The sequence below is a fragment of the Lepus europaeus genome, chromosome 1, assembly GCF_033115175.1.
Source record: "Lepus europaeus isolate LE1 chromosome 1, mLepTim1.pri, whole genome shotgun sequence".
NCBI classification, from domain to species: Eukaryota; Metazoa; Chordata; class Mammalia; order Lagomorpha; family Leporidae; genus Lepus; species Lepus europaeus.
Window position 1 is genome coordinate 68,009,927 of NC_084827.1, and position 19,616 is coordinate 68,029,542.

Here is a 19,616-nt window from a genome sequence, read left to right on the forward strand (position 1 = left end):
GGGTCAGACTCATTTCTCCATGTCCTCTCAAGCACATGCTCTGAGCAGGAGGGCCTGACAAGTGCACGTCTCTGCTCTTCCCGTTCTTTCCCCTAATTTGGAGAAAACGAGCCCACCACAGTGCCTCTCCATCGTCAACTAAAGATGAGTCAAGAAAAACCACCACTCTGGGTGAAGCTGCTGCTTCTGATATGGTAGCAGGTTCCAACACTGCTTGCCTCTGGCCATCTGGGAGGCCCTCTGCTGGGGATATTAGGAACAATGGAAAGGTGAGACTTCCCAGTTTATAACCTAAAGCATCCAAAGCTGACGTTGGAGAGAGTGTCAAGTCCTATAAAATGTCCTTTTCTCATTTCTAATCTCCTTTTCTGATGCTCCTGGCTGAGGTGTCAATAGCTCTCATTTCTAAGAGCTGACTGCCCACCTCTGTGCTAGTAATCCTTGTGGGTATCATTCCTTCCTTTCTAGGGATGAGGCACAGAGCGGGGAAAGTCACTGGCTCAAAACCCTAACCATACTCTGCCAGACTCTAAAAGTTGCTGCCCTGTGAGGTGTGGTGAGCCCTGGGCCTGAACTTTTCCAGCTGCAAACTCCCCTTGATGCTCAGAGCAACACAGACGGTCCCATTTTTTTTCCTGCCCAGGTCCAGAGCAAGCTTGTCCATGATGTGCTCCTAAAGGTGGAGAGGTAGCAACCTGTTCTTCCTCGGATGCATCTCTCTTTTAAGTTTCAAGTCCTGGCCTTGCTCAAAATCAACCACTTCCCCCGTGCATGGAGGGCAGGAATGGTAGTGGGCAACCTGCAGATTTTACAGTAAAATCAAAGGAGACACAGAAACTGTCTTATGGGTTCTACGTTTGCATTTTAGTTATGAAAACCAAAAAGCCAAAGAAATTGCTTGAAAACTAGGTAGGAAGAAGGGTATGACCATAGCTACTCGTGCCCCATTTCCTGTTCTAAGTTCGGCTGTGGCCTGGATATGTTTGGAAACATCTGTTCCTTCTACACCTGCCTCAGGAATGGTGGTGAGGAAGTGACCACTCCAACTGTTCTGCTTTATTTTGCTAACCAGCATCTGACTCAGACTCCTGGCAGGTGTCTCTGAAGGGTCAACCCCAGGCCCCAGCCCTGCTCTGGCTACAGGGAAGGAGCTTCTGCATTTCTGATGGGTCAAGACTTGAATGGCATGGTTCCATGGGCACCCTTCAAAAAAGGCTTACTCCTGGGGCCAGTGCTGTGGCACAGCAGGTTAAAGCCCTGGCCTGAAGTGTCAACATCCCACATGGGCACCAGTTCTAGTCTCGGCTGCTCTTCTTCTGACCCAGCTCTCTGCTATGGCCTGGGAAAGCAGTAGAAGATGGCCCAAGTCCTCGGGCCCCTGTACCGACGTGGGAGACCTGGAAGAAGCTCCTGCCTTCGGATAGGTACAGCTCCGGCCATTGTGGCCATCTGGGGAGTGAACCAACAGATGGAAGACCTCTGTTTCTTCCTCTGTAACTCTTTCAAATAAAATCTTTAAAAACAAAAAATGCTTACTCCCACAAAAAATGGTGGTACAATTAGTTTTCCCAATCCCTCTTCAAATTGTGGATGCAGATTCAAGGAGCACCCAGGACTGCTGCAAAGTGCTACAGCACAGAATGGACTCCAACCTGAGGACACATGGCCAAGGGTAAGAGGTTTCATCTCCTGCCCAACACGAACGGGCAGTAGTTGAGTGGAGCAAAGCCGAGTAACCTCCAGGCATTTTCTAGCTCAGGGATGTGTGGGTACCACAGGTACGAGGTTGTTCTGTAACACACTCCTTCCTAAGGCAGGTAAACAAGAGCACAACTACCCTCTGGAAAGCCAGAGCCCGAGTGCCTGCTGGTCACCTTACATGTATGGATATCAGATGGACTATTACTGAACCCAACTAGATTATTAACTATTATTAAACCCAACCCAATCACCTAGATTCTTCTGCCCCACCAAAGGCCACCAGATCGAAAATTTATGGGGAAAGAGCCTACTAGAATCCGAGGATGTCAGGTTTCCAGGCTTAGAAATAGGGGGGACATTTCTATCTGTACTTACCACAATACTGGAGGACAACACTGGAATTGTTTATGACAGCCTCTGCAGGTGAGATTCAATACTTAACCTATCTACAGCAAACTAATTTTTAAACTGGCAATTCCTTATGGCCCACAGATTTTTTAAAAAAATTTTATTATTATTTTTTTGACAGGCAGAGTGGATAGTGAGAGACAGAGGGAAAGGTCTTCCTTTACTGTTGGTTAACCTCCAAACACTAATCGGAAGCCAGAGCCAGGTGCCTCTCCTGGTCTCCCATGTGGGTGCAGGGCCCAAGCACTTGGGCCATCCTCCACTGCACTCCCGGGTCACAGCAGAGAGCTGGACTGGAAGAGGGGCAACTGGAACAGAATCCAGCGCCCTGACTGGGACTAGAACCCGGTGTGCTGGCACCGTAGGCGGAGAATTAGCCTATTGAGCCACGGCGCCGGCCTTATTTTTATTTTTTACAGGCAGAGACAGACAGTGAGAGAGAGAAAGGTCTTCCTTTTCCGTTGGTTCACCCCCCAGATGGCCGCTACGGCTGGCATGCTGCGGCCAGTGCACTGTGCAGATCTGAAGCCAGGAGCCAGGTGCTTCCTCTCCTGGTCTCCCATGCGGGTGCAGGGGCCCAAGCACTTGGGCCATCCTCCGCTGCCTTCCCAGGCCACAGAAGAGAGCTGGATGGAAGAGGAGCAACTGGGACAGAATCCGGCGTGCCGGTGACACAGGTGGAGGATTAGCTAAGTGAGCCACGGACCGGCCTGCCCACAGGTATTTTAAACATCCAAATAATCCTTGGCAGAAAAATGATTCCCCAACCCTGCTACACTGGAACCCCGTCCCCTCTCCAAGGACCTGGGCACATCCATCCAGGTCTTTTGCACTTCCTGGCACCTGATAAGTGTTTATTGATGACTTAGGGTTATCCAAGGCACACTGCTCTGCCTCCACCTAAAACTCAGCTCTAATCAGAGGAGCCTTGGAAACAGCATCAACCTACCTGACAGCCACTTACTGGACTGCTTTCCAAAGCCCAGAGCTGCTCTTCACACTTCCAGAAGAAAGGTCTAGCAAACTTGTCAGAAATCCTTGATCAGCATTCTAGTGTTTTCTTTTCTTTTTTTTTTTTTTTTGACAGGCAGAGTGGACAGTGAGAGACAGAGAGAAAGGTCTTCCTTTGCTGTTGGTTCACCCTCCAATGGCCGGCGTGGCTGGTGTGCTGTGGCAGGCGCACCGCGCTGATCCGAAGGCAGGAGCCAGGTGCTTCTCCTGGTCTCCCATACGGGTGCAGGGCCCAAGCACTTGGGCCATCCTCCACTGCCTTCCTGGGCCATAGCAGAGAGCTGGCCTGGAAGAGGGGGCAACCGGGACAGAATCCAGCGCCCTGACCGGGACTAGAACCTGGTGTGCCGGTGCCGCAAGGCGGAGGATTAGCCTATTGAGCCGCGGCGCCAGCCTCTAGTATGTTTTCAATACAACCTCTTACAACTGCCTCACATTGTGGACAACCATAGAGAAGGTAACAGAAGGGACTGGATGTACTGACACAGTGAGAGCCAGAGTGGGACTGCAGGCACCACCAAACCCCAATTCTGGCAGATGCAGTAAGGGTTAGCACAGCAGTCATACATGGAATACAAGTTGGACAGGATTCTTTAATGACCTAGGAAAATAATATGGTTTGAAACAAGATGGTCACAATAGGGAAGCATGAATTCATTTTGACAAAAAAATTAAAAAACTATGAACACACATACATAAATCTGGAAGGTCACACACCAAAATCTCAAGAGTACTTATGCTCACTCTTGTTTAGTGATTAAATCTTCCCTTTGCTTTTGTGTATTTTTTGAAACATGATTATTTACGAGGCAAGAAAAACAAGGTCCTGTTGAAATAGTTATTAAGCGTCAGGAGTGAAGAAACCAGGAGCCCTGCAGCCAAGGTGTAACATCCTGGTCAGGTCCAGCCAGGGAGACAGTAGTCAAGTGCAGAGGTGGACACTGGGCTGTCCTTTCATCCTGGAATGCTACTTGTCAAACCGTTTCCTCTGCAGCTCCTGGTCTCAGTGGACTTAATGTGACTTTAAATATTAGCTGGCCAAACAGCAAAACTATGCTAGATACTCTGGTTTTGAACCACAAAATATACTTCTTTTGTATGTACATACTACACAAAACTGAACGCAAGTGTTCCTGCCACAAAAAACCTCATTACAGCACTGACTGCTATTTTATGACTTTGTTCATTTCCAGTTTTCACTGCCAACCTATTTTTTGTTTCACAGACCTGGAAGAGTTACTCTTTCTCACCAACAGTAATGCAGGCCAAGCCCTGTATACAGGCAGGTTGGCTTTCAGTCTCCAGATAGCTGTCTGGTCTTCCAACTACTGGGCCAAGTTAAAGCCTAACCAAAATCCAGTCCACTGCATGAGTAACACTGGAATGAGAATAACCACTGTTTCTCAGAAAGGTCTTTTTTGCTGAATCACCACAATGAACAGCACAATATACCTGTATTAATGCAAATGAGATCAGTCCTCTAAACCCTACACCTCCCACTCCCCTCCATATTCAAATAGCTTGTATCTCACGCTCTAATACTGAGAGAGGTTCAAAGGTTCATAGTTTTAAAATCAGGACTATGTAAAAGTTGTACCACCTTTATCCTAAGGTGCTTCCTAGGCACTTCCCAGAGCTCGCTCTTTGCTTTCACACTGCAGCATTCGGGAGGGGTCAGAAACACCGGAAGGTCTAGCAAACAACTACCGCCAAAACAGTAAACTGAGACTATCTGTGCATCATCACCAGCTGTCAGTACCCGAGGTCACTTTAAAAGCCCGTTGGTATCTAGCAACTCATGCCACAAAAAACTTCACTTATCAGGAGGGCAATGTACAAAAAGTTACATTAAAACAATGACATAAAGAGGGAAGTATATTTAAAATCAATATACCGTATCATCAGAAAAGAGAAAGATTCCTTGCTTTGCCCTTGGGCAACCAAGAAATTAATTAAAGTCTGCTTTATATGCCCCCAAATCTCAAAAATACAAGAGACTTGCTGGAAATCACCGCGTTCATTGTTTGCAACCTGAGCCAATGAACACTCATTAGTTGAGTTCAAATTTAAAGGCTACAAAAATTCCTTTGTTAGAAAAGGAAAAAAATTGATTCCAGGACCAAGTTACTCAAGATCAAAGGAAGATGTGTCTTCAGTGAGAGAACTGCCGGCGGTCGGTCGGTTTCTTGCTAATGTGCTTGAAGATTATGGACTTCTCAACTTTCTTGGTTTTCTGATAGCCGAACCCACCGCCGCCTCCTCTCTTTCTTTGCTTGCCTTCGTTGCTGTTCACATCTAAAGTGGACTGTTAAGGAAAATCTAGCCACTTAGAGAAGCTCCCGCATGCACACTAAACACAGCCTTGCTGTCACAACCACGGACTTTCTCTTCTATCCGAGCACACTCAAAAGTGCTGAAGGTTTTCTCTTCTCAGGACCCAACATGGATGGCTTTCGGCTGCTATTCAGGACCTTTAGTGGGGATGGCAACCCAAAATGTGCTTCTTCCCTGGCATTAAAGTACAGGTCTCATTTTAAGTCCCTGCTGCTGAAAATGCACTAACGAGGCACATGTCATGCACTACAATTGAAGCAGCTGGAGGCACTTCCTTGTCTTTTATCTCAGGCAACGCTGAGGTTTTATTTCCTTCTGCAGAACTTGCTTCCCTGCATAAAAGCCTTCAAGTTCTGAAAGGATTAAAATTAAAACTTGCTCAAAGGTCCTACCCTTTCAGGTCCACAGGATCCTGCTCCTAAAGTTAACACACACAGCACGGCCTCAGCAACCACCTCTCTGCTATTTTGCCTTTGTGTGGAAGACACAACTATCCCCGCCTTTACTGACACCCAAACCCCCTTGTTCGTGTGACTTCCACCCTGATCACCCATCCTTGCTCACGCCACCTTACCTCTGTGTGCCATGCCAGCACACTGACCACGAGCCAGAACATGCATCGACCCGCTGCTAAGCCTCAAACACCCCTGCCAAACTTCTCTCCCTTAGTTTCAGGATGATATCGTAACAGACAAAAGGATACTCAGATCAACAAAGGGAGGCACCTTGAAACCAAAAGACAGTGCAACCTGAGGCAAATTTAAGCTATTAACATTAAAGATTTGTTTCAGAGAATGGGAATCATAAGCTCGGATGTATGACTTGTATGCTTCCTGGGCTGACTTATGAAGAAAGTAATTCTTTTCAATCAACTTCTCAAGCTGAAAGAGAAAGAAAGATTGGTTTCAATAAATTAAAACCAGCAGATGTCAGATATATTAAAACAGTCATCTCGCATAAAACATCTGTTCTAATACATCTGCTCCAGGCTCTGGATTATCTTTAAGACCACACTGCAGCAAAAACAACGCTGAAGTTCTTGCGGGGTATAGACTGAAAGGAGGACAAGAGCACAGGGATGTGGTCATCAGCTGCTATGACTGGTATTACTTGGAGGCTGAATGTCCCCCAAAGGTCGCTATGTTAAAGGCATGGCCCCCAAGATCTTCTGTTAACGGTTCTAAAAGGGCAAAGACTAATCCAATCATGGTGACTGGATGTGGGTCTTTACCCCATGACTAAATTCTGATGGCTTTGTAGAGACCATACAGGCAGTCATGCACACTGTGTCCCTTGCTATGCGATGCCACCTTGGGATCCTACAAACAAGAGCAACATCATCACGGGTTGAACAAGGGGGCCACTCAATCTTGTACTATAATCTCAACATTTTATAAAGTAGTCAATCTCTGGCATTTTGTTATAGCGACAAAAACTAATGCATGAGCACAGTAAAAAGCCCTAGTTGGTCATACAGTCTAAGTACCCCATTTTATGAGGGGATGGATTCAGAGGACAGTCATCGCCTACTGAAGTACATTAAAGGAAGTGTTATGGCAAGTTCAGCTCCTGGCCATAATGTAATTTAACAGAACAAAACAAAAAGAAAAAAGTATACCTGAGACTGAATGTCAGAAATTTTAGACCAAGAAAAGTCAAATTCACTTAATGGAACCTAGAAAACAAGAGGTATAAAGATCAGTGAGCCAGGATGATCAACTCTGGAAGATTTTCAGGTGAAAAATGTCCCATAAACAGCAGGGAAGTGAAGCCAGGCCGTAGTGGACTCCATGCGCTCAGGAGGCTTTGAAGACAGCTGAGGAGGAACCTGGCCTGTGGAATTCCCTAAGAACAGAGAACTCTGTCTCCCAAGGTGAACAAAAAAGCTTTATCTTTGCTCTGCTGACTCCACACATCATCCACGTCTTTCTTTCTGAAAGGCTAAGGTGAGGAACTGGACAGGGATGATCAACTGTCGAAGTACTTTTTTTCCGACGATCTTGATAACCCTGATTACTTTCTCCACATCAGAGCTGTCCTAATGCACACTGCCCTGCAATGGGGCTTATGACACCATAGGCCAAAGTGATCACAAACTCCTAAAGGGAGTTTTCAGTCATTGCTTAATAAAATAACAAAAAAGCATCAGACTTGTGCTAGGTATTAGGAAAAAAGAATAGGGGCCCAAATTCTGGAGCCTGCAGTCTGATGAGAAGCCACTTCCAGTTCTGACAGCCAAAGTCAGAAGAAAGTGCGTGGGGACTGAGTGGCAGGTAACTGGGAAGTGTATAAAACACTTCTGAGATGTCAGCTGAGGAAATGCCACATGTTGTGGACACGGTGGCAGGAGAATGGGTTTTCAGGATGAAGTTGTTATTATTTTCTACAGTGACAGAATTGCCATACGAAACAGGAGAACAGAGCCTGGCACTGCTGGGCAACACAGAACTAGAGTCTGCCCGTGCCTCCTGGCCAGAAGCATGCAAATGCTAACTTACTGAACTGCTGCAGCAACTATTTTATAAGCTCTATCTAACTCAAGACCTCCACCACTCCCTGCCCCCAAGATCTACAAATGGTGCTAGCTTGCAATCCCTACCAACGGCACTTTCTTCTCAACAAGATTTTCTAACCACTGTTACCTTAGACTGCTTCAAGTAACGAAGGAAACCCAATTCTTCTGGGCGCAAAATGAGCAAGGCATGCCCTCGTCCATTTAGGCCCCTGGCTGTTCTACCTACGCGGTGAATATATTCCTGTGGTGGAGAAAGAAAACCTGAGTTAATACGCTGACTTCCACTGAGCCCACTGATAGAGCACCTCTCACACCTTTCACCATGTCCCCCTTTACAACAGGTTGACAACCAACAAATAAATCAATTTTCACAAAAAGCCAGACACAATGTTCATGTTAACACTGAGAACTAAGCATGAATTTTAACTGTACTTCATTTTCAAAATGGCTTTTAAGGAAACATATTTACATGTGAGCTGTTACTGTTTGCTGAAGTCTATTCTACCACTAATACTACAGAATGTGTTCTACCTCTCTGAACACATTTTCTCTCTTCCAGACACCTGCTGTTAGAAGATAATTCCAGGGATCAAATACTGCTAACTTAAGTCCCACTGATGTGCTCAAATTCCCCTGCATACACCTTTAGGCCCTTAAAATACTTATCATCAGCAGAGAAACACTACACAATGACTGCACAGTAGGGACAAACCCGATGGATGGGAAATGAGCACTTCTCAGACAATCTGGAGATTCATGTACCCTTACTGCAGAGCCATTTAGAAGACACCCCAGGGACACTACTTACCTTAGGGTCATCTGGAGGGTCATACTGAACAATCCAGTCAACTTCAGGAATATCCAGCCCTCTTGCTGCCACATCTGTACATAGCAATATCCCGGAGTCTGCGTTACAGAACTGGAAGAATGTGGTTGTACGTTTATTTTGTTTCTGCTTTCCCTAGAAGCAAACAAAAGATCAATTAGAGCTGGAGCCTCGAGGCTGCTGCTGGGCAGTCCAGATGTATAACCTTTACACTGTGCAGAAATTACTCTCTTTCAACCACATGCCCTGGACTTGGTCCCGTTTTCCCAACTGGACAGCAGCTAGCCCCTCCAGAAGAATGGCACCTCTTACTCCTTTGTAGTTCTCGCCTCTCAAACCCAGTAGAGCGCCCTCCACACAGCATTCATCACCCAGTGTTGATCAAGCCACTCAGGAGGGAGCAACACCTACAAGTCCATGATCTATAGAACTTCACATCATGATCACTTACGTGGATAGCTAAGACAGGCAAATCAATGTAGTTCAGCAGCTCATAGTGGTATTTCACGGACATACAAGATGAAAAGAAGACCATCAGTTTCTTCTTTCGGTTCTTCTTAAGGAATGTAAAGAGCAGAAGGAATCTCTTTTCTGAGGGACAAACCACATATCCCTAGAAATGGTTCAAGACAGCAGTCACAAATCAAATAGACATTTTCAGTTTTATCAAAGAATATAATTTGGCTGAGAGCACTGATAAACACACAACGTACACACTATCCACTATGCCTATCCTATAGCATTTTCTAAAAAAACATTTATTTATATTTGAAAGGCAGAGTTACAGAAAGGCAGAGGCAGATAAAGAGGTCTTCCATCTGCTGGTTCACTCCCCAAGTGGCTGCAACAGTCAGAGCTGGGCTGATCCGCAGCCAGGAGCTTCTTCTGGGTCTCCCACATGGGTGCAGGGTCCCTAGGACTTGGGCCATCTTCTACTGCTTTCCCAAGCAATAGCAGAAAGCTGGATCAGAAGCAGAGCAGCCGGGACTTGAACCGGCGCCCATATGGGATGCTAGCATTCAGGAGGCAATTTTACCTGCTACGCCACAGTGCCAGCCACTCAATAGCATTTTAAAAACTGAACAATCATTAAAGGTTTTACAGCTACATTAAGCTCTATGGAATATTTTACTCATTGAAAGATTCAGTCTTAAAGATCTCATCTTAATTATGTTGGTTTGAATCAGTCCTCTCATTTCTACCATCCACAAGTTTGTGCCTGCAATGCCAGCCTATCACCCAAGTTATCCTGCACCTTAGGGAAAGAAATGATTAAAACTCACACTCTTAAACAAAAAGAGGACAACCTGTATTTAGAATTGGTAGTGATTAGCAAAGCCTCTCATGAGAAAGTGGTATCCAGAGGACAGAACAGATGCAATTACTCAGGGTTCAGGGTATTTTATTTCTAAAGGGACCCAATATCCACATTTACTACTTTTTAAATAAAAGATTCATTAACTCATCTGCTTTCTGAAAGATCCTCCAAGCAACTACAAGGAAACACCAAATGTGATCTTTAAAGTTTTATGTTACTGATAAAATATACCTGCTCAAGACCATCCACTGTTGCATTAGCTTTATCGTCATCAACACCAACATACAAAGGCTCCTTTTTCAGAGAAATCCTTGCCAGATCGTCAACTTTTCGAGTTTGTGTGGCAGAAAAGAGCATGGTCTGTCTGCGTGCTGCAACAGATAAGCACACAAATAAGCCTCATCCTATAGGCAATCTTCATAACACACGTAAAGGAAAAACATTTCATCATCATTTCACTAGGCACAAACCATCTGATAAAATTTAGCATCTGGTTCTGACAAAAAACCCTCAGCAAACCAGGAACAGAAGGGATCTTCCTTGGTCTCATAAAGGAAATCTACATAAAACCTACAGCTAACATCACACATACTTAATGGTCAAGACCGAATGCTTTCCCTCCTAAGATCGGGAACAAGACAAGGATGTCTGCTCTCACCATTACTGATACTTGGTATTGTTCTCATAGTAGATGTTCAGTTCAGTGTAGTCGGGCAAGAAGAAACATTAAATTAAGTAAAACTGTTATTATTTGTACCTGACATGATTGCCCACGCGGGAAACTCAAAAAGGAGGGCCATTTGGAGGGTCACACTGTGCAATCACTGAACAGAAAGCAGACCAAAGCTACCTGCGAAGTTGTGTGCATGTGTAAAGAGCCATGGAAATGAGGGAATGCAGAAGAGCATAAGGCGCCTTTGGAGGGTGATGCACATGTTCACTCTTAAATGTAGTGGTTTCAGAGCTAAAGCCATCACAGAATATCACACTATACATTTAAGTGTACAGTTCAATTGTATTTCAATAAGCATTACAAAATAAATCATAATGAATGGAATCAGGGCCTTGTTACAGACATAGACAGTTTATAAGACTAGAATCAAGGAATATACAAGTCAAACATAACACAAGATTATAGCTACCTGGGAGACCTTAGATGAGGTTAAGAAAAATAAAAAATAGGTGGGGCCAGTGCTGTGGCCTAGAAGGCGGAGCCACTACCTGCAGTGCTGGCATCCCATAGGGTGCCGGTTTGGGTCCCGGCTGCTCCACTTCCAATCTAGCTCCCTGCTATGGCCTGGGAAAGCAGTGGAAGATGGCTAAAGTCCTTGGGCCCCTGCACCCTTGTGGGAGACCTGGACGGAAGAAGCCCCCAGCTCCTGGCTTTGGATCGGCACAGATCCCACTGTTGCAGTCAACTGAGGCGTGAACCAGCGGATGGAAGACTTCTCTGTCTCTACCTCTCTTTCAAATAAATAAATAAATCTTTAGAAAAAAAATAATAGGTAGAATGGGAACAGAATGAGATGTTAAAACTATATTCAACTTGCATTATAACCTCTGAAATGGCCAAACTACTGTTTTAAATTACTAGCCAGTATGATCTTTATTTCATCCATCTCTAAGGCTGTTTGACACAACTACTTCATCTGGTTATGGTAAAATTCTGGTACTAATACAATTTTTTTTTTCCTATAGGACTCTCTTGGGATGGATATTTGGCACAGTGGCACTGAAGACACCACTTGGAAGATCCATATTCCATCGTGGAGAGCCTGGGTTCAAGTCTCGGTTCTACTCCTAATTCCAGCTTTCTGCTAATGTTCTTGGAGGTAGCAGTGATGGCTCAAGTAACTGGGTTCCTGCCACCCAAGAGGGAGATCCAGAGCCAGCACAGGGAGAACTCTATCTCCCTTTCAAACAAAAAAAAAATTGAAAAAAAAAAGAAAAAATAAAAGAAAAAAAAATTGCAACAGGTACTTTGCAGGTACTACCTACTTACTTGGCAAAAGTTTAATAATTTGTTTCAATTCCTCTTCGAATCCAACATCCAAGATGCGATCAGCCTCATCAATAACCAGACACTGTAGGTTTTTGTACATAAACCCAGGAGTATTCTAACAAAACAAAGGGTAAAACAAAAAAACAACCTGTTAGCTGTCATGTTTCTGTTATAAAACGATGAGACAGGCACTACATAATAGCATTCTCTTACCTGCATATGGTCCAGGAGCCGGCCGGGCGTGGCCACAATGATGTTGATCCCATTGGCAAGCTTCTGTGCTTCAGCAGATCTGTTACTGCCACCCATTATCAAGCCGTATGTGTGAACATGGTGAGTCATCAGCTCCTTAAGAACACCAAACGTCTGCATGGCCAGTTCTCTAGTAGGTGAGAGAATAAGGACTCCTGTCCCTAAGCAGCAAAGAATGACACATCAAAAAAGTCAGACTGTGGTTTTTTGAGTCCATAAAAAAGGCAACAAACTTCTAGGGATACAATGGCAGAACAAACAGATCAAAAGCTTACCATTCCTGGGCATAAACTTTAACTTAACAATAAGTTCAACTGCAGGGATGAGAAACGCCAGGGTTTTGCCACTGCCTGTTTTTGCAGCTGCTAGAAGATCTCTACATATTAAATGGGGGAAAGAAAAATAAAGATGGTTAATCTACTTATTCAACAAGTATTTAACAAGAAAGACAAGGCTCTGATCTTTACTACTGCAGAAATCAAACACCTGCACACTATATCTAATACAGAAATAAGAACTCTGCTGAACAGAAGCAAACCTTTTCCTTCAAACATCAGGGAGTAACACAAAAACCTTTAATGCAGGCAGGGTACAGAATTCATCACACTGTATACAAAACAACAGAACACCCGAGTATTTCCTTTACAATCTACCAGCCCTAAAAATAGATAATCAATGTCCAAGTATCAGCATTAATCCTACCTGCCTTCCAGAAGTGGTCTGATGCTTTTATGTTGAATTTCAGTCATGTTTGTAAAGCCCATTTCTTTTATTGCCTTCAGAGTGTTTTCATTGACAAGATTAGTTAGAGAATCAAATGAACTATCTTCAAAAGCTCCTGAGCAAGATAGATAATCATTAGCAAACATGTTACAAGTTATACCTGCGACAGTTACCTAAATTAGTTTTGCTTAAAAGAGCCTCATATGGCAAAATAAAAAAATCTCAATCATTTCTATGATTTTTCCTATAATATTAAGAAACCACATAATTTTATCTTTAAAGTCCAGAAACTGCCAATGCTGTGGTGCAATGAGTTAAGCCATTGCTCCAGATGTTAGCACTCCATATTAGAGCACTGGTTTGAGCCCTGGTGGCTCAGTTTTCAATCCAGTTCACTGCTAATGCACCTGGGAAAGCAATGGAGGATGGCCCAAGTACCCGGGCCCCTGCATTTTGGGCTCCTGGCCTTGGCCTGGCACAGCCCTTGCTGTTGCAGTCATTTGGGGAATGAACCAGCAAACCGATGATCTCTGTCACTCTGCCAGTCAAATAAATGAGGCAGGGAGTAGGTGTAACTGAGTTACTTACATGAAAAAAATGCCAAGGCAAGAGGAAAAAGAGTAGAGAGAAAGAAATGTTTAAGAAATTTAATATAAAGTTAAAACACAGGCAGGCATTTCACCTAGTGATTAAGATGCTTGTGTTTCACATCAGAGTGCCTTGGTTCAATTTCCCAGCTCTGGTTCCTGATTCTAGCTTTCTAATAAAGATGACTCTGGGAGGCAGTGGTGATGGCCCAAGTAATTGGGTTCCTGCCACTCATGTGGGAGCCCTGGACTGAGTTTCAGGACCCTGGCTCTTGAGTTTGGCAGGCAGCTGGGGTGTGAACCAGAAGATGTGTCTTTCTCTGCCTCTCGAATAAATAAAAATCAAAAACCATTACGTGTAATTAAAAACTGAGTATGAAGTCACTCAAAAAATTAATCTCATTCCAAAAACAACTGAGCAGTCAGATGTAGCTACCAAATGTTAGACAGAACCTCCATATCAAGTAGTGTACTCTTTTTTACTTCAAAGGAGACAGACAAATGGAGAGAAAACTTCCACCTGCTGGTTCACTCCTCAAATGCCCACAATAGCTGAAGTGAGGAGTCCAGAATTCCACCTGGGTCTCCAACAAGGGTGGCAGGAGCCCAAGTATTTGAAGCCATCATCTGTTTCCAACCAGCATGTGCACTAGCAGGAAGCTGGAATGGAGAACGGAGCTGGGACTTGAACGAGGCACTTTGATATGGGATGTGGGTCCCCTAAGTGGTGACTCAACTGCTGCACCAAATGCCTGCCCCAAGTGGTGCACTGTTTAGGAGAGGAAGACAACAAAACAGCCTGGAGCGCTCCCCTCCTTCCTCCCCGTTCTCAGGTCCTAAATCAGCAGTATTTAACCTATCATCAGGCACTACTGATGGTCCCTGACACAGCAAACCATCACTTTTGAATTTCACTATAGTATTCGATAAACTACATGAAACAGGACTACATACCTTATTATAAAATAGGTTTTCTGTTAAGATGAGGACCCCTGGCACAGCCTTTGCAATTTTGATAGAGCATGTCTGGGGTTGGACCTCAGTATTTTATTTTATTTTATTTTATTTTTTAACTTTGGCTCACAGTTCTGGAGGTACAAGACTTGGGGGCCACATTTGATGATGGTATTTTTGTTGGCAGAATTCTGAGGCAGCACAGACTGTCACATGGCAAGAGGCAGGAGCACATGTGTCTGTTATCCGGGCCACCAGAATTCAACCATGGGAGTTCCACCCTAAACACCACAGCTTTCATTCTCTTAATACCAATGTATGACCTTGGAGTTAAATTCCTGCAATTGATCAAACTATATTCAAACCACAGGAGCAGCACTCAAGTTCTGAGTCTTATATTGGTGTTAGGGTGAGACCTTCAGTGAGCCTGACATGAGAGTCTCAGTATTTTTAACAAATAAAAATCCCCAAACATAAAATTCAAGTAACTCCTAGATATTTCTAGTCAGGCACAACTAACTGTAAACTTTTATAAAGAAATAAAAGCCAAAGGACGCTAACCTGGCAAAAGCCCCTGCATAATAGTAATCTCCCCTCCCTCCTCTAGCAGTTTCTGAGCCTGCACTGAACCTCTGATCTCAGCGTTCCGGGCCAATGACCTTCCTACCATAGTACAAAAAGGACAAACCAAAGAGATGAAGGGTCCTAGAAGCCGTGTGCAAAAACACTTAGGGTCAGGAATAGGACAGCAGAAAGATATGAAGAACATCTCCTGTCGATATTTTTCACTGAAGGCTCACAACTGAATGCTATCCTCCAGAGAGGACATTTTAAGGAAATATAGATAGAAAACACCCTGGAAGTTACCTGTCAGTCCCAGGGGCAGGCTGGGAGCCTCACTGTCATCCTCCTCATTGTCTGGTGCTTCCACACTGTCTTCTGTTTCTGTAGGAGCCTTGGTGCCTTCTTCTTGAATTTTTGCTTTTTTGGTATCTAGTTTTAAAGGACAAAACACATTTTTTTTAAATGAAAATATCAAATCAGATCAACAAGAGATTTGTGATGTAGAGGTATAGTTCAACGAATTTAACATATTCAGTACTAAATTTTCTCAGATACCCCAATGTATACTATCTCATTCAAAAAGTTTTTATAGGTACTATTAAACATAAAGATATGAACTCCAAGTTCCATGTATTTCATGGAGGGAAAAAAAACCCCACATCTCATTTTTTACAAACTCATTACTCACCCCACCCCCCCATGCCATTTACCACTAATTTTCTATGAAAGCTGTTTTTCTTTTAAAGGTGAACAAAAATGATGAGGGTTCTTCACATCTCTAAACTATAAAGCCAGGTCATCATCTGCTTGGCTGGACAATGATACTGGGCTGTTTTTTTGGTCTATTACTAGTGAGACAGAAGTTCCTAGCTCCTCACTGCTGCAGTCACAGTCTTTACAATGTGGCCATGTATCATGTCTCCATCTCACCTTCCAGGACTCTCAGTGGTCCACTCTAGGTCAAATGGCTTTACTACCATGCCGGGCTTTTATAGAAACTTATGGCAGTTAGTGATGCTAGTTTTAACAGAACTGACCCAGACTGGAACTGAGGACTCTGGGTAGCCAGGACTGGCCTCTTCCAGTTCCTTGAATGTCAACCCTCTGGGAAATGGTGAACTCCTTTTAAAGATTTACTTATTCAATTATTTACTAGTCAGAGTTAGAGAGAAAGTAGAGTGAGAGAGAGATCTTCCATCCACTTGTTCACTCCCCAAATGGCTACATTGGCTGGGGCTGGGACAGCCCAAAGCTAGTAGCTTCATCTAAGTTACAGGAGCAGCTGGGACATGAAGCAGTGCCCATATGGGATGCTGGTGTTGCAGGCAACAGCTTAACCTGCTGCACCACAACACCAACTCCAGAAATGGTGAATTCTTAAAATTCTTATGTTCAAAAGGCATGGAGAAATCCTCAGCTGCCTTCCATGGCTTCTCATTTTCATTTTCCTTAAATCAGTTCTTCAGGTGGGTTTGTCCAGAAGGTTAAAATTCCCAGCCCTGGGACTCGGTGCTTGAGAGTAAAAGTAATGCTACTTCCCTGGGAAGACTCATAACAGAATCCTAAAGGATGGAAACCTTAGCATCTGACACATTAATAGCAGGCCCTAACTAAGGAATGCACAAACCTTCTATAAAGGGATAATAGTAAATATTTTAGGCTTTGCCGGCCATGTGGTTTTTGCTGCAATAAAGACCAAATAAACAAATGGGCATTACTGTGATCCAACAAAGCTTTATTCAAACAACTGGAAAGGCCAAAGTTGGCTAACCCATCCTTTCTTACCTGACATCTCTACCTATCCACATCTCAATTAAAATCTCCAGTTCTAGGGTTGGCACTCTCATGCAGCATGTAATGCCACTGCCTGCAATGCTGCCTCCCATATGGGCGCTGGTCTGTGTCCCAGCTGCTCCACTTCTGATCCAGCTCCTTGCTAATGGCCTCGGAAAAGCAGCAGAAGATGGCTCAAGTGTCTGGGCCCCTGTATCCCATGGGAGATCTGGATCAACCCTGGCCAGTGTGGCCACTTGGGGGTGAACCAGTGGATGGAAGATCTCTCTCCCTTCTTTCAAATAAATAAATAGAGACAGACAGACAGACCTGGGAAGACAGATTCCACTACCAGCCCAGATTTCTTTACTGTTGGAATTCTGTAATGGTGCTGGCAAACAAGAAAGCCTAAAATATTACATTCTTAACTAAGACTGAGATTTTCTTCAAGGTTACAGAATGTAAAAACATAGCATATTATTCAGTATTTTGAGAAAACTTAAAAAAATATATACACCTGCCTCATGAAGCAACAAAATGTTTCTTTCAGCTACCAGGCTAGTATCTGGGACACTTGCGAGTAAAGGGAATTTCTACAAGTGCACACACACAGGAAAAACAGTGGGAAGTTAGAACTGTGAGAAACTGAATGGCTGAGTTCAAAGTCCATGAAGAACCTACCAGGCCCAGCATCATTCACCAGTTTTCTCTTCTTCTTCTTCTTCTTCTTCTTTTTCGATTCTGGATCGGGCGACTCTGTTGCTGCTTCTCCGTTGGTTAACACAGCAGATTTCTGGGGGGATTTTTTAACTTTTACTTTCTTCACTGTTTCTTTAGACAAGGCTCCATTCTGTGTTTCTAACAGGCCCACATTCATGGCATGTTTCAGGGACTTCTTAGCTTTCCCACCTGCCACTGCTGCTTCAGGCATGTCTCCATTCTGGGCTTCTGACAGGCTCACACTTGAGGCACGTTTCAGGGACTTCTTAGCTTTCCCACCTGCCACTGCTGCTTCAGGCATGTCTCCATTCTGGGCTTCTGACAGGCTCACACTTGTGGCACGTTTCAGGGACTTCTTAGCTTTCGCACCTGCCACTGCTGCTTCAGGCATGTCTCCATTCTGGGGTTCTGACAGGCCCACACTCATGGCGTGTTTCAGGGACTTCTTAGCTTTCGCACCTGCCACTGCTGCTTCAGGCACGTCTCCATTCTGGGGTTCTGACAGGCTCACATCTGAGGCCCTTGCTTTAGACAAAACACAATTTGTGACACCAAAGGGGCTTACTTGGGAACACCGGGATCCCACCCAAGAAAGTCTATGACTTCAATGAGTCAAATTACTTATGTTGTCTCCCTTCATATACGTTGTTAGAGCCAACAGCAATTTTTTCGGTATTCTACTCGAGGAAAAATTCCCTTTAAGGAAAAATGCCGTAAAAGGGAAAGTTACATTAGCTTCTTTAATTATATTATCCCTATCTTTAAGTAAAGTCTGGGGCAAGAAATCTCCTATGAGGTGAAAGCTTTAAACAGATGGAGTCAGACGATGACAGTTACTTTAATAGGAAGTATTTGGTAAACATGAGTAATGGATAAATCAAAGACGACACTCACATCTTATTCACATAACTAATTCTCACATAACTTTAAAACATCCAACCCCACGCCTCCAGATAGCAGTGAAAACTCAGCTGATGAAATCACTTATCTGTCAATATTTATCACACACACATACGCAAAAGTTGTCTTCGGAATTCGTAACCTAAAATCGGGAGCGACAGGAATACAGAGAGGGCGTCAGAGGTTTTGCGAGAGGGAAGAGTTTTCAAGCTGCAGAACGAGGACGTGGCTGGCAGAGAAAGATACCGCGAGACCCGACACGGGTTTCTGCGGAGGTGCCCGGTGTCCCACGCGTCTGACTGGGCCAAATGGAGAGGCGGGCAAAACCGGAGGGAAAAACAAAATAGGGCGGAAGCTCCGCGGGACGCCGGGCAGGGAACCCCGAGGCCCTGGACAGAGAAGCTGATGCTCAGAAAAAGCGGTGATCATGAGGCCGGGAGCGACTCGCGGGCAGCAGCCCCAGAGCCGGGCGCACGTGCCCCGGGGGGAGGCAGCCCGCGCCCGTGGGAGGCGGCGGGGCTCCCGAACAGCGCCGCTGCGCGGCCCCCGAAGCACCCAGCGCATCTCACCCTGCAGCTTGAGGTTCCGCTGCCGCAACTTGAGGTTCCGCTTCTCGATCTTCTTGCGCAGCAGTTTCATCGGCAGGTGAGACATGTTGCCGGAGACGCGCCTCCACGGCAGCGCCACCGCGCAGCTCCCCAGGTGGCGTTACTTCCTTCTTGGCCGCACGTGCGCAGTTCGGCTCTCCGGATGTGCGTCACAGGAAGCCGACGGAGCGGAAATGCTTCCGGGGAGGAAACGGACCCGGGAGCGTGCACTGTGCTAACCTTGGCGACCAGATCGTGCGTTGCGCCCCCTGGGGGAGTGGAGGCTCATCAAACGGGCTGCTTATTAGGACAACGTTGAAGAAATGAGATAAAGCTGGCTTTAAGGAGGTTCCGTTTTTCCGATCCCGTTTGATTCCTGGACTATTTGAGAAATTGAATAAAAGCTAAATGTAATACATGAAGGTTGTTTGACCATGCGTC

The 19,616-nt window shown here is 44.8% G+C and overlaps 1 protein-coding gene across 2 annotated transcripts; it reads right to left on the bottom strand.

The window, feature by feature from the left end:
• Nucleotides 1-4,982: 4,982 nt before the first annotated feature.
• On the bottom strand, nucleotides 4,983-19,339 carry DDX18 (DEAD-box helicase 18). 2 transcript variants are annotated; one of them, XM_062185407.1, is made up of 15 exons: nucleotides 19,158-19,339; nucleotides 18,704-18,730; nucleotides 17,650-18,213; nucleotides 15,499-15,624; nucleotides 13,070-13,205; nucleotides 12,643-12,743; nucleotides 12,329-12,528; nucleotides 12,116-12,230; nucleotides 10,345-10,484; nucleotides 9,247-9,408; nucleotides 8,778-8,930; nucleotides 8,097-8,210; nucleotides 7,073-7,129; nucleotides 6,158-6,335; nucleotides 4,983-5,415 (listed from the first exon to the last, which is right to left on the bottom strand). In XM_062185407.1, exons 1-15 carry the CDS (start codon nucleotides 19,240-19,242, stop codon nucleotides 5,273-5,275), a joined length of 2,301 nt encoding a protein of 766 aa, XP_062041391.1. In that variant the 5' UTR covers nucleotides 19,243-19,339; the 3' UTR covers nucleotides 4,983-5,272. The 2 variants fall into 2 exon arrangements, with proteins under 2 accessions (XP_062041391.1, XP_062041409.1); XM_062185425.1 differs by lacking the exon at nucleotides 18,704-18,730.
• Nucleotides 19,340-19,616: the final 277 nt, after the last annotated feature.

Excerpts from the sequence above, each read along its gene's own strand:
- DDX18 (XM_062185407.1), bottom strand. The coding sequence starts at position 19,242 with ATGTCTCACCTGCCGATGAAACTGCTGCGCAAGAAGATCGAGAAGCGG. Across the intron at positions 12,231-12,328 it reads GGCTCCTGGACCATATGCAG|AATACTCCTGGGTTTATGTA; the intron begins GTAAGAGAATGC and ends TTGTTTTGTTAG. Across the intron at positions 9,409-10,344 it reads CAGTGGATGGTCTTGAGCAG|GGATATGTGGTTTGTCCCTC; the intron begins GTATATTTTATC and ends AACCATTTCTAG.